The sequence below is a fragment of the Hyalella azteca genome, unplaced genomic scaffold (genome assembly GCF_000764305.2).
Source record: "Hyalella azteca isolate HAZT.00-mixed unplaced genomic scaffold, Hazt_2.0.2 contig11277, whole genome shotgun sequence".
NCBI classification, from domain to species: Eukaryota; Metazoa; Arthropoda; class Malacostraca; order Amphipoda; family Hyalellidae; genus Hyalella; species Hyalella azteca.
Genome location: NW_025941278.1, coordinates 258,091 through 273,008, shown reverse-complemented (window position 1 = coordinate 273,008; position 14,918 = coordinate 258,091). Strand labels below are relative to the sequence as shown.

The following is a 14,918-nucleotide window of genomic DNA, read 5'->3' as shown; positions in this document are numbered from 1 at the left end:
TGGGAATGTTAAAAGAAGGTTGTTCGGAATTAAATATTAGTAGTCTTAAGACAAGATTGTTCGGAATTAAATATTAGAAGTGTTAAAAGAAGGTTGTTCGGAATTAGATATTAGTAGTATTAAAACAAGGTTGTTCGGAATTAAATATTAGTAGTGTTAAAACAAGGTTGCTTGGAATTAAATACTAGTAGTGTTATGACAAGTTTATTTGGAATTAAATATTAGTAGTGTTTGGAAGTCTAGTAGCTTCTTCAAACTATCGCCAGTCATGAAAAGATCCGGTCAAATGACACGAGTTTAGATCTATGAACAAGGCACGAAAAGGAAAAGAATCGGCGACAGGCCACATCAGGCCTACACTTCAGAGCCGACATCACTATGTTATGTTATGTTATGTTATACGGCTAACATACAGACACCGCGACTTGCCAACTCTCCTAAGTGGAACATCTTGTGATCACAAGCCTTGTATTCTCGAGTCCTTGGCAACATTACTAGAATTATATAAAAATGTAAAGCTCATTATATTCCTATCAAGCAATGGGCGTCGAGTGTATAAGCTACAGCTTACAACGAAGGGAAATCTTGACGATATTATGTTGGAAATTTACGTATTGGTAGATATTCTAAAATCTCTGCAATTCATGTCTGGACGTATTTTGGAAGAACGTTAAAACTTGCCGATAAGTTTTTCGGACACAGCATCACAAAAATTGTGTGTGATGCTGTGTTTTTTTAATTGAAAAAAAGCCTTGTAGAATTACAGCCGAATTCGATGAGATTAAATAAAAAAATTTTACGCTTGAGATGCATTTCGGCTAATGCGAAAACTTTATTTTAAATCTCACAAGGCTTGTCCAGCCAATTTATATCAGGTACGCACTAGCCTGTGAAATCCACCGACAGCGCGGCTTTCACGAACCACGTTCAAACAAATAACAAAATTCACGAAAACGTTGAAAAAAGAAAGACCAGATAAATCTAGAAACCAAAATAAAAAGAAACACATTTTTGGTCTTTTCGGATCTTTTGGATGGCAAGGATCTTCCTACTTACTTTTGATAGTCTTAATTTAAAAAGAATCTTCACAAAGTGACTGATCAAGAGATACATTTACTCTTTTTGTGCATACTATTTGGATACAACATTACGACCTGGAATAACGTGTATGGTAAAATTTGGCGCATCATTTCATTTGCGCAAAGTGCATATGCATGTCTGCATATGCAATGTGAGAGCTGCCGTACATGAGTCATTAAGATTAATTCTTCAATTTTAAGGGAAGCTATAAAAATATGATAGCGTATAAGTCGTAACCTCAACAATTCAACATTCGGAGAGTTTCAATGTTATTGTCAATATTTTGTTTCATGTGGTAGCCTGGCGATAGCTCGCCGATGGCCAATTTTCTCAAGCGACTGGCTTCAAAAAACAGCTGCAAATTTCTTCATTTTGAGCCCTGAAGCGACGGTCATGTTTAAATTTTTCTAGGATCACATTTCCTTGGAGAAGGGATTCAATAAGTAGCATGATTGCAGAAAGCTCGCCTAATAGAGCATTCCATGTGCAGGAAGTAATTATTTGATTACAATTCCTAAACCAGTCGTGAACGGTGCATATTATGCATTAGCACTAACAAAAATAATTGATTAATATTGAGTTCAGTTTCATTTGATATGGTCAATTTAGCTGCTATTTTATCATTATTGCGTTGATAAATATGCAGTAGAAGCCACGTGAATGATATGTAATCTTCACGTGAATAATTGATCGGGGTTTGTATCTTGAAACTGTATACACGCTTTCAAAGTCGGGAAGGGTCAATATGTATATTGGGGAAGTAGAACAAGGAAGTCGGGGACGTGTCAGTAAATTGGTCGCTTTAGTACATTTAAAATTTTCTCTCTCTCTCTCTTGACTTTTCTCTCTTTTCTCTCTCTTGGAAATCTCTTGACTTACTCGCGGAGACATGAACTCTACGAGGCCGAACGTCAATAACAACACAACGGCAGATCAATGGCGATGCGAGCGGCGTTCAAATAATTTTAGTTAAAATTTTCAGCAACTTATATAGCAATATTTTATTGACATAAATATTCAAGCCAAAAAAATGTGAAAATATAAATGTTTTTCCTTCGAGCAGCGTTATAAATGTATCAAATATTTTAATCAAATATTCAGCAAAAATTTTCTTTATGGCAGCTCTCCGAGGTGATCATACGTGTCAATGTAGCAACGACAGCTACAACGTACATAGCTCAAGAAAAAAATGCTCACAAACTGAACTTCTGACGCCCGCCTGAGAATATTGTTATTCGGCCTCGGCATCCTCGCCCCTATATACGCCACCACTTTATTTTCGACACCAATGCTTTTGTGTTCACCAACCAATATCTTTGGCAGCCACACCGAACACAAGCTGAAGCAGACGCCCTGGTAATCCTGCAGCACATTTACTACGTCGGGCGGTAAAAAGCCAAACTTTCGTCCCTGGTCGGAAATTTTCTTTTGTCGGGGCAACGTAAAAACCAGCACCAGTCCTAGTCGACACGTGGGCGAATTCAAATGAGTAGAGTAGCGCTTTTGTCAATTTTTATTCCACTAATCTGGGTTTGAATGCATCTCATCCAAGGTCGGGTATATACGTTGAAATTTCTGTGTTTAATAATTAATTGGTAAAACGAAGGTGAATTGTATCACAAAATATTCAAAAACACGATCCGATTTTGCTGTCATAGATAGCAAAATTATCTTAATTCAGTGCTATTTGCTGAATTGTTCCAACATTTACTATCAATCTGAATATTTTTCACAACCGACCATTAATTGTCCGGAAAGTTACCTGCGTTCATAAATTATAGTTTTGGCTTTGTGGCCTTGCACGTCGGATCTACAGACCAGCATCGCATTTCATATTCTTCAAAATTTTTTATAGGTTCTATCTCGGGCAGCGCGGAGTTGCGCTATCGTCGCGTACGATGAGGATCGACTTTCACTGCATCTCAAGACGCTATTGATTTCTCGGGGGGACTCATCCAGTTCTACTACACCGAGCATGCGCTGCATGCGGCAATTTAACGATATATCATCATGAGATTTTATGAGCAATAAATCTCGTCCCATTCTACCAATCTGAGTCACCTGGTCGTCTATAAAAAGACTTAAGAAAGAATAATCAATCCATTGTACCTTGACGAATTCATGATCAGAACCCACGCTCGACTCGGTGTAAGATTATTTATTCGTGCCTTTTCCTAGCATGAAATATCGACGCACACTTCATTAGTTACAGCTGGAAAAATACGTTTAACTATCTGACTTCAGAATAAATAATAGTTCAAATTTCTCAATTGATTAAATCTTAATACATTTCTTGTAAAAGTTCTCAACACATTTTTTTTTATTTTGATTTTCATTACATTCATGACAATTTTAGAACTTAGCCGTAATTAAAGAAAGCCGTAAAGAAATTTTTTGCTCCAAAGATAATAAATACTAATTTTTTCCAACATTAATTTGACTGTAGCTTCAAGGGCATTATTTTCAGCTGCATATTACCTCATTAAATATTAACGATCCTTCTCTTTTTTAATTAATGTACGTGTCTCTCTAATGCGTTACTCAAAATTGGCAATTCCCGAAATGGTCGACCCACTAATAGACGTTTTTATGGATCACACACGACGATAATTGTGGTCAGACTCGTATCTATTTTTTTGGTACGAAAGCTTCTACCTTCACAGATAGTGCGTTTAGAACTAAGGTACGATTTAAGTAATTGGAGGCATTATTTTAAATTTCTCCTTCGTGTGCGGTTGTTCTGTCGCTTTGAAAAGCGTGTATAACTACCACAGCTTTCAAAATTCGAACTCGCATCAGAATACCCAAAGCATTTAATTTAGTTTGCGCAACTAGCAAATAAGCTTGTATTTTTAGCAAAAAAAGCTTGCAAATAAGCTTGCAGCCTCGTGCGTCGGCATCGCGCGTCTGGCCATCGGTGAGCCAAACCCACGGTGCAAAAATTTTGCTTCAATGCCGCGCTTTTCGTTCGGACATCAAAGTTGTGTCACTAAAAGAACTTTGCACACACATGAAGAACGTATAAATTTCTCGGTTGCTTAAATGATACTGATGGATTATTTCGAATTCTGTTTCCATTTAAATAATTAGAAATTGTAAACAGATTTTCTGTTTACAATTCTTCCGCGACATCAACAGCTAGTTCATGAGAAATGTCTTTGAAAATATGTTGCTGAATATAACATATTTTGGAATTTTCTTGACAAAGAGAAAACACGCAACTTCATAAATACATATTCTATCTTGGGTCTCATTTAACTCAGAGCATCAGTGACGTTTTAGATCCATGGAACTTTTGGTACACAGTCGTCCCTTACAGGAACATACAATATTGAAGGGTTACCAGAAATTTGTGAACATATTATACAATTTTACATTAGCAGAAATTTTTTCGGCAGGAAAATGATGTTAGGTGCAGTCATTAACATGAGCTAACATTGGCAGCAGGCGGCGGTAGAATAAATTATACCATTCATGTATGAGACGCCTATTGTAATGCTTCGGGTGCCATTATATTATATTATATTTTTATTATATTATATTATATTATATTATATTATATTATATTATATTATATTATATTATATTATATTATTTTATATGAACTCATGTTTGTGTAGAGCTTATGAGAATTTCTTCCCTGACACACAATGAAACGGCACAAACATGGTTTTGTTTTTCTAAAGTTACTCCAGAAATAAACTATCATACTTCCTGAAGTTTCAATTTTGTTCACCGAGTGTTTCAACGCGTTTAAAGTTAAATTTTCTTCTTGGTCAGCCCCAAAAATCTTGCATGTAATTACAATAGATGTTTTATTTCTCACTTGCCAGCGAACTAGCGAAATATTTTTGTAGTCTCAAACTGTCAAGACAAAGGCCAACACCTGCCCTCACAAACTGGGGCATATTCTAAAGAAGCGAGTCTCTGCCTTTATTACTGTTTCTGAATGCTGGAAAACAACAACCTTGTTTTCGTGTCCAACTTATTTAAATAAAATTTGAATACATAAAGATACGCCAATGAAAAGAAGTTATTCCCTTTAAAAACACTGGTACAGTGTGAAACCTTTCAGGCAAAACAATTTCTTGCGTGTCTGGAATTCCAATCAAAACGCATGGGAAGGTGAAGTTCAGCATATTTTCTACAAGCGTTGTGCAAACATTTATTTAGATTTTGTTTTGATGTACTACGAAAAATTTTCTCCCATGCTTTTTGACCTTTTTTATACACCTTATTGATTTCAGGCTCAGAAACAACTCTGTTCCGAAAGCTTGAGTTGGACAGGAAGGGATTGCCCCTCTGGCACACTCGAATATCACCGAGTTAGTAACATAACACTAGAAACTGAAGGGAGAGTCGAAGTGACGCCTCCTGCAGCTCGTCCTGCTGGGAAAAGGCGTCATAATTTACTGTCTAGTTATTACAATTCAATTCACATCGCGACGGTCTTTTTTGCAGCTGAAGATGCCTCGTTTGGCAATGAATTATTTCTATTCCTCTGGATCTTGCACTGAAGGAAGGAGGTATTAGACCTCCAGTTATTGTTACGCCCAGTTTTTTGTTAAGTTTAGTACGCTAATTCCCGACTGAACATAATTAAACGCATTTTTTTCAGCCAAATCCCACTAGTGTTGAATAATTAGATTCGACGATCAGCAGATCGGTGTTTGTTCCAGTCGTATATATTGGCCACTACCGGGAAGAAAATGAGCCTCAGGTTTGTTATTTCGTGCCACGTGATGAAGCATTCTGTAGCTCGAGTGTTGACGTCGGGTCAATGTTTCCACCTGTACGTCGGCCAAGCCCGCCCTGTCAACAAAAGCGAACGGTCGTCGTTAACTTTGCTCTCTTAATCTATAGATCTTGCTGTTTTCTACGTACCTTCACGCACTGCATGATTAAAAGGAATGCAAGCAATTTCAACTACGTTGCTCAGCTCATTGTGGTAATTTCTTTGCTCACCTCAGAAATTTGGGACGCATTTATTTGCGTTTTATATATTTTTACTGCCTTATTCCATTAAATCATCGTTATTACTTATTTTTAGAACTTAAATAAATATTACTAAAGAAATACATCCGTATTTAAACTTGATATAAATTTTACTCAATTGAGATTATCAAACATTTATTGCGACACTTCTCTTTAACTTCACTTCTTGTCTGTTTGTCTGTCTGTCTGCTACAAATCTTATAATCAAAATTTAACAAACTTCTACTTATCCTATCGATCAGAAATTTTGCACACTTGCGTAAAGTTAGAGACAATGCATGAATAAAATGACAAATAAATTATTAAAAAAAAAATTTCTATATTAAAAAATTGAAAAAAATAATTTTATCAACTACAAATATTATAACTGATATTTGACACACTTTTACCGGTCCAATTGATCTGAAATTTCGCACACTTGTGTGAAGTCAGAGGCAGTGCATGAATCAATTGACAGAATAAATAATGTAGAAAAAATTATATATTAAAAAAATTTGAAAAATTAATTTTTTAATATTCGAAAATAAAATGAGAAACTCATTGTACATTTTTAACATTGGAGACACTGGATTCTTTAGAACGTATTTTATTTTTAATCTAATCTCTGCTACTTGATGCCTCTTGATTCTGCCAATAAAAATATTAATACGGGACCAATTAATAATACATATATCTTGATTATGTAAAATCCTTATGTATTTTACAACACTTTTCTTTAACTTCACTTCTTGTTGTTTGTTTGTTTGTTTGTCTGCTACAAATCTTATATTCGATATTTAACACGCTTCTACCTCTCCAATCGATCTAAAATTTTGCACACTTGTGTAAAGTTGGAGACAATGCATGAATCAAATTTCAAAATAAATGATATTAAATTTTTTTTTTAATATAAAAAATAATTTTGTCAGCTGCAAATCTTATAACTGATAATTGACACATTTTTACCTGTCTAATTGATCTGAAATTTTGCACACTTGTGTGAAGTCAGAGGCAATGCATGAATCTATTAAGAGTATAAATAATAAAAAATATATATTTATATATTAAAAAAATTTATATATTAAAAAAATTGAAAAATTAATTTTTTTAATATTCGAAAATTAAATGAGAATTCATTGTACATCTGTAAGATTGGAGACACTGGATTCTTTTGAAGTGTTGTCTTTAAAAAGTAATTTTTAAACGTATATTATTCAGTCTAAAATTTCCCTATAGCCAAACGCTATTTCTATATATAGTAGCAGGCCAACCGCGGGCATTGTTTTTGAAGTAAAGCGTATTTGGTTAATCATGCAAGTTAACTCTGAACAACGCTTCTTAGCTTAGATCATCAACCTCAGCTTAACTGCAGTCTGTTTTTCAGTTTCCTGGTGTATTGTCTCAGTCTATCACGTGTTCCACCAGCGACAAGAATATTCCAGATGTGTAGACGAATTAGCTTTAAAAATAAAAAAACTCTATCTGAGGTCTCGGAATGGATCGACCATTAGACTTGAGAACCCGATTCTCCCTAGGCGCGTTACCTCTAACCACGTTCTTCCTAATCGCGTTAAATCCGAACTCGTTATTCATAATCACGTTACCCCTAATCTCGTTATCCCGAATCGCGTTAACTTTAATGCACTTGATTTTTCGTCTTACAAAATATTCGCATTTCTTGATAGATGAAGCAATTTTGTCCAACAAAAATTCTTAAGATTTGTTCCCACAAATTAGCTTGCCGTTCTATTTCATCCACGATTCGCGTCTGAATGATGAACGAACGGCACAATTAAGCCGCCGGCAACCAAACGAACGGCAGAGAATCGTGCGGTCGCCCACTCGTGTTCTAACATTCGTGATATGACAAGCGAAACAATGCCATGGAAATGAGGCTCGCCTCCAGCACTGTTATCTCCCAACAGTGATTCATCACTCAATAAATACAGAGACGGAACGACGAACCGCTAATAAAATCAAGAGGATATCACACAACGAAAACTTTTTCAATGCATGTACTGATGAAACATCGGTAATTCTCTGCAACGATTTATTTCGATTGTACATAAACAATCATCAAATGTTTTCTATTTTATTATAACTTTTAGAGTATTTGTAAGTTGATATCATTTCATTTAAATGATGTTCCAAAAAAGGTTTAAGGGTTTCAACAAAGATTTTCTCGCGCAAATAATAAACTATTCGACGGCTTATAACTTACCCTAGACCCTCAGTTGTGCTCGACAAGTTCTGTGAAAATTCATGGAAAAAGTAACGCAGGTCGTCATGCAGGTGCGGAATATTAGACGGATTTGCAATGACAGACTTCATGCATTTAAAGTTTCTGGGCTCTATTTTAAAGTTAAATTTTATGTAAAGATCAAGATCACACATTTTATCGCCGTTTTTTCCAGTGAAGTTTCAGGAGACAAATATTGTTATATAAAAGATCGACAGTGGCGGAAATTTAACTCCATCATCAATGTTTTGAAGAAGTTGGTTTGTATTTTTTTTTACTCAGCGCATAAATGATATGGTTGAAGTCCAAGTTAAAAAGCTGTACTAATGGTTATATTTTTAACTTTTTCAGGTTTAAAGTATAATATAGTTTCCACTATTTACGTTTGCGAAAAAAATCACAGTCACTACTATGAGAACTATTTTCAATTATTGTCAAGAGAATTGTTATTGCAGGCTGCAAGAATTCTCGCTTGGCGAATATCTTTCGCAATATCGTTGCGCTCGTCAGTAACTGAGCTTTTAATTTGACGTAGCAGTACGGGACAGCTGCTAATTTATGATGCATACTGAGCCTCGACTCAGAATATACGGCAACATTCCAACATAGTCAACAATATACGGGAACGATGTATTTGGCTTTGCACGAGCGTTATTACTCTCCTCGCTGAATGGACACTGGTTCAGTTTTTCCCATTTATGTACTATTCATAGGAAAAAGTTTATTATTCCGAACCCAATTAACAATTCGCAGGCAATATGAATTCAAAATATTCAGAATAAAACATCTATCAATAGTTTTGGTTTATTGCATGAATGTACGTTCCTCAAGATTCATCATAATTAGAGAAATTTTCCAATTTTTAAACGAAAAAAAAAATATTTAATTTATTTGTCGGAGCTCCGTATGCATATATAAATATTTTGTTTCAGATTTTTGGACAAATCTTCATGATTTAAACGACAATATGAATGTGCAAAGCTATAGAGAAAATTGCGTAAATTTGTGTTAAAAATTCTGTTCTTTAAACGTCATATTACTTTATTTCCTTGTTTCAATCTCAAATCCATCGAATCGATGAACGCAGAAAGGATGACATGAATACTTGGGCGTTCAGAAACATTTTCCAATTTCAGGTGGCTGACCATGTCGTATAATTTCACGCTGTTGTAATTTTCAGTGCCTGAGCCACGCAGGCCAAAGCGGAAAAAAACTTCAAAGTTTTCGACGAGTTCAGATGCCAGTTTCGCGTGCGGAGCGTCAATGTAGGTTGGGCGATAATGTCTTGCAATTCCAGGCCCTGAAAAACAGACTTCGGCTTCTATCCTACGATACTCACGATTACCGTGTGCTGCGAACAGTAAATGCTTTTGTCGGGATTCTTTGTGGCACGTTTAATGATTGTGCTACAAGGTCAGTATTGAAAACCGGTGCTGACGTAAGTGAACTTAACACATCCGAGAAGGTCATGCACCTTCAACTTATCAATTGATATGTGCATAATCAAAGAATCTTTATGATTTGTTGCAGAGGCTGTGAAGGCTGCGGAAAAAAAGGATGAGCTGCAATGCTTTGGCCTTCAAACACACGAAGATATTTTCTCCTCACGAGTTCCGCACCGGCAAGAAGGCTCACCGTCTTGCCATCATATCCGTAATTGTGGTGCTTGGACTGGCGTCCTCGACCACCGCTAGCCCACTCTACGACGAATACCACTCCAAACAACTGGCTTTTCTACCTCAAACATGGCAGGTAAATTCCACCAGAACTTACAAAAATTCAAGAAAATGCATTCAGAGTTGAATTCAGTGATATCATTTAAATCGAGTACAATATTTTCAACGTAAATTGCAAATACAGCCCATTTTCGAAAACATAATCTTAATCAAAAGTTTCATTGTATCAATTTGATGTTGGAATCTGAGGACTCAAATGGAAGATAAATTAATCTTTTATTTCTTACGGTGTACTGACATTATAATTACAGTATTACCAGAGCTGATTATTTTTCAGGAATTACTGGAGACTTATTACCAACCGTGGGAAGCAGCACCTGATGCTAGAGAGCTTGATGACCTGAGCACGCATGCCAAGCGTCAGGAGGAAAGCTCGTTTGACATGGACGAGAGAAGGCCTGATTACTCCTTTGGACTTGGCAAACGCGAGAAAAATTACGCTTTCGGATTGGGAAAACGTTTGCGGAATGATTACTCCTTTGGTCTGGGAAAGAGAGGAAATGGGAAAGACTACGCGTTTGGATTAGGCAAGAGAGGGAGCGTGAAAGAGTATTCCTTTGGGTTGGGAAAGAGGCTGAAAGACTATTCTTTTGGATTAGGCAAAAGAAGCAAGAGTTACTCGTTTGGACTTGGTAAACGAGCCGCAGACGTCGAGACGGTAGATGATATTGCGGGAAATCATTCGACAGAAACGGCTGAACCAGAGATGTCTAAGCCAAGCTCGGGTCCGCTAGATGAAAATGATCATTGGCTTAGCACCAACCAAGATGAACACCAAACGAGGCATAAGCGAGAAGTAGATATTGATGACGAAAGGGACGTTGATGACGAAACAGACTTGAGCTTAATCGACAAACGTAAAAATCTGTATGGTTTTGGTTTAGGGAAGCGGAATGCTTACGATGACTCTGGAAATCGTGGACACAACTTCAACTTTGGATTAGGCAAACGCAGCATATTGCCATCGTTTGGCTACCCTAAACGTATGCCTGATCACTATTCCTTTGGCCTTGGGAAACGTTCGCGTCCCCCTTTTTCTTTTGGAATTGGCAAGCGTATACCATCGAAGTACAGTTTCGGTATTGGTAAGAGGCTTTCCAATGTTGAACAATCAAGTCCTACCTACCAGTATCCTTACTCTCTACTCAAATACCTAGGCTTGAATCAGACTCCTTACTCTCCAGCTCCTAGATTTGGTAGACGATCTTACGATTTTGGTTTGGGCAAGCGCGCGGCTGGATTTCCCGTCTATCTTCAGAAAAAGAACAGGAACGATTATTCTTTTGGTCTAGGCAAGCGATCTGAATCGGGCGATGAGAAGGAGAGTGAAAAGTTGGTGAATGGAAACAATCCAAATGCTTATAGCTTTGAGCTAGGAAAGCGGTTCATTGAAGATTATTTTAATGTAGAGGACGAACATGACGCAATTTCTGACGAATATTTTGATTGAGATATGAGAGCTTTTCTTGTGTAGAATAGCATTCGCCATATTTTTATTCATTGCTGAACCATCTGAGACATAATTAATGTAAGTTCCTAGATATTTTCATATTTGTCTATGCTTAATATATGTTCCAGACTAAGCAATTGGTTGTCAGTTGTCATTATGAATTCCATACTTTTGTTAGTGCCAATGAAAAGCGAGATATCCTTAAAAATTAAAAATTATGCTTAGTAAATTAATGAATATTGTAGCTTTAATTTTTGCTGTGCATAATCTTTTAGAAGACCTTGGGCTGCCAGGTGAATTGCATTCCTCGTCCCTATATTCCAATTGTCCAGATATTAATGTAGTACTTGATAACCGACATGAAGGAATATTGATTGGGTTCTCTTGTTGTTACTTTTGCTAAAAATTACAATTATATGACACGGTTTCTTAGATTAATTTTCAATTCCACTCTGAAATAGGATCGAGTTGTATTTGGGTTTATAATATATGTCTATTGTGGATAATAAGGAGTCGACACTGAATTTTTTATCATATAAAGGGAAAGATGCGAGCATTCATATCCTTCTTCACTCCGTTGATAATACTGGTGGTCGTGGAAATAACTTTAGTTCAAGCCCATGAGTCAGTTTACCATGTGCGTTACGATTGATCGACTCTACATCCAATTTAACAAAGTTATTTTTTAATCCAACAGTGTAAGTTTTGGTACTGAATGATATTAGCTCATAAAATGCGTACGATTGTTGTATGATACGATATCATCTACCTAGTTAGTTTATCGAGCTGAGTTGTAACACTTAACACTTAACAGTGTGAACTGAAAAATTTTTAATCATGTCTAAGTTAGTGTTTGTATTATACAAATTGAGAGTTCACAAGTATATCATGCATTGGAGTCTTCATAGTTTTATTTCCTGCTTGAATACTGATGATCAATCAACTAGGGAAATTAAGCGAATTTTGACCAGTTTCAAATTAAAGTGCGACTGAAAAACAGAATGAGAAATTTAGCCATCCACATATTTAAAAAACTGAATAAGCAAAAATTGTCTACTAATTATCACCTTAATTTGAGTGTTGAACGCCTGTAAGTGGTGAGCGAAAAAAAAACGACAGCATTGCCGAGTCGATTTATGTGTAGGCATTAACTGTTACTTTCTATCAATTGGCTGGACAATTTCACGGTAGTGTCATCTCCAGCGCCCGAATTTGCATTGAATCACAAACCCACAATTTCTAAAAATTGGGTGATTACACACGATTGTTAGAAAACTAGGATAATGTAAATTAGTTTTCAAGTCGGGACTGTTAGAATCTTATTCAGAAATGCGTATAAAAAAGGTAACTAATCATTGATGATAGAAAGTCGCCAACTCCTGGCTCTTTGACCTTCAAGCCGAAAACTACCATGGTTACCAACTACAACATCGATATTTTCAGGCTCGCCAGCCTTTGGACAGAATGCGGAACAGGGCGGGCGCTTGAGTCACAGACTCGCAGTCCACGTGCACCTTGGCAGGCTTGGCTCTTGACCCCCTTGAGTCTTGAGAAGTTGAGAGTTGCGATAGAATCGGTTTCCAAATTTGCTCTTGTCATGGAGCCGCATTGGACAAGTCTCCAGAGTTTCCCGCAAATCATCGCATTTATCAATAGTTCAAGTAACGTATCGCTAGAGGGCAGAGGCTTGAGTCTAGACCCTTTCAATCTTTTGTATTAGGTAATAGGTATATTTACCGCAGTAACCGTACTTCTACGGTGTAGGCCTAAGGCTGTACCGCTGTACACTAAGTGTACAGACTACAGCGTTGTAGTTTACCGGTAGTTGTTGACTGTTGTATTGTTATAATGATTGTAGCATTTGTAGGCTATGCAATTCGGTACCACAGTAGAGTAGACAGTACCAGTGTACGGTGTACCACAGTACCACTACCACTGTTGGCACTGTACTACTGTAGTATTACCTATGCTAATTGCTAAGCACTAGCAAATCTAGCATTAGCATAGTACCTAAATATATCTAGTCTAGACTCTATGGTTCGAGTTTATTGCAAAACACAAATTGAAGTGTACAAAAGCTGACTGCTAAAATTTTTGCCCTTGTTCATTTTGTAGTTTCAGATTTCTAATGATTTCAACTTTACATTAGATCAAGGCTTCAAGCTCAGCTTATACAGATGAACCAGCATTCCTAGTTCATACATCCTCTAGGGTCTACCTGGTCTAGGAGACTAGTCTCAGGCTAGAATTCTGCTACAGCTAACAGCAGTACAGTACTACAGCAGATTGAGCAGAACAGCTAATCCTAAAGATTAGTTATAGCTTTTAGATCCTTTATATCTGCATGATTTCACAGGGACTTTTGATGGTTGACCTTGACCACAAGATATCCACAAGACCACAATGACACACAGTCTTACCCTCGTACTGACTGAGTCATAGCGGCCTACTCAGGCTGAGTACTCATACCATTAAGCATTAACTATACATGCTTAATTATATAACTGCAACTTTCAGTTCTATAATCACATACCGTAAAATGGGGTAACTTAGACCGGCGGGGTAACTTAGACCACTTTTCGTTTTTTTTACAAAAACCCCCACAACTCAAAAACTATTTGACATTGAAAAATTTTGTCAATGGGCATTAAAGGCCTAATACTGAGGCTACATAATACAATAGAAAGATTTAAAAAGTTTGCATATCTAATAGGTTAAAAAATTTAAAATGTGACTCACGAAAAAAAGCTATTATTTAAAGCCTGTCAGAGTACCCCTTCCAATTTTTTTATTTTTTGGTTAAATAACTCCAGGTTTTGATGCATTGTAGTATCACCTAATGTCAGCCCTGACGGGGTAACATAGACCGGCTTGGAAGTTAATATAAAATTACCATATATAACATATTTTATGTTTGACAGCCTATTTATGTTTTTTCTTTATGTTTCAGACTCTACAGGTACAGAGTCTGATATATGGTAATTTAAACTTAATTTACAAGCCAGTCAATATTTACTCCATCAGGGCTGCCATTAGGTAGTTACATTTCCCTCATTATGGGGTGGTGCCCCCCATTTGCAAACTATGACACTTTCCTCAAGTTTGTCATTTGCTTTTGTAACTAGAAGAGTTCTACTACAATGCACCAAAACCTGGAGTTATTTTACCAAAAAAAAAATAATTGATTTTACCACCCGGTCTAAGTTACCCCAAGAGCTGGGGTAACAAAGACCATCACTTTTTTTAAAATTACATAAAGACTATGAGAGGCAGGAGCCAGCAATTTATGGTGAGTGAAGCTAGAGTATAGACCTGTATTTTGCACGTTTCAATTCAAGTTTTATTTAGCTAGTAAGAAAATGGCATCATTTATAAGAAAAAAAGTGGTCTAAGTTACCCCATTTTACGGTAATTCACATTATTACATTTACATGCAAAT

The 14,918-nt window shown here is 36.5% G+C and overlaps 1 protein-coding gene across 1 annotated transcript in view; it reads left to right on the top strand.

Moving 5' to 3' along the window:
• Positions 1–12,397, top strand: part of LOC108678822 (allatostatins) — a 28,928-nt gene extending 16,531 nt beyond the window's left edge. The window contains exons 2-3 of the mRNA XM_018167312.2: positions 9,824–10,045; positions 10,307–12,397. Coding sequence (XP_018022801.1) covers positions 9,851–10,045; positions 10,307–11,479 — 1,368 coding nt within the window. The 5' untranslated portion in view covers positions 9,824–9,850 and the 3' untranslated portion in view covers positions 11,480–12,397. The remainder of the gene's footprint in view (positions 1–9,823; positions 10,046–10,306) is intronic.
• Positions 12,398–14,918: the final 2,521 nt, after the last annotated feature.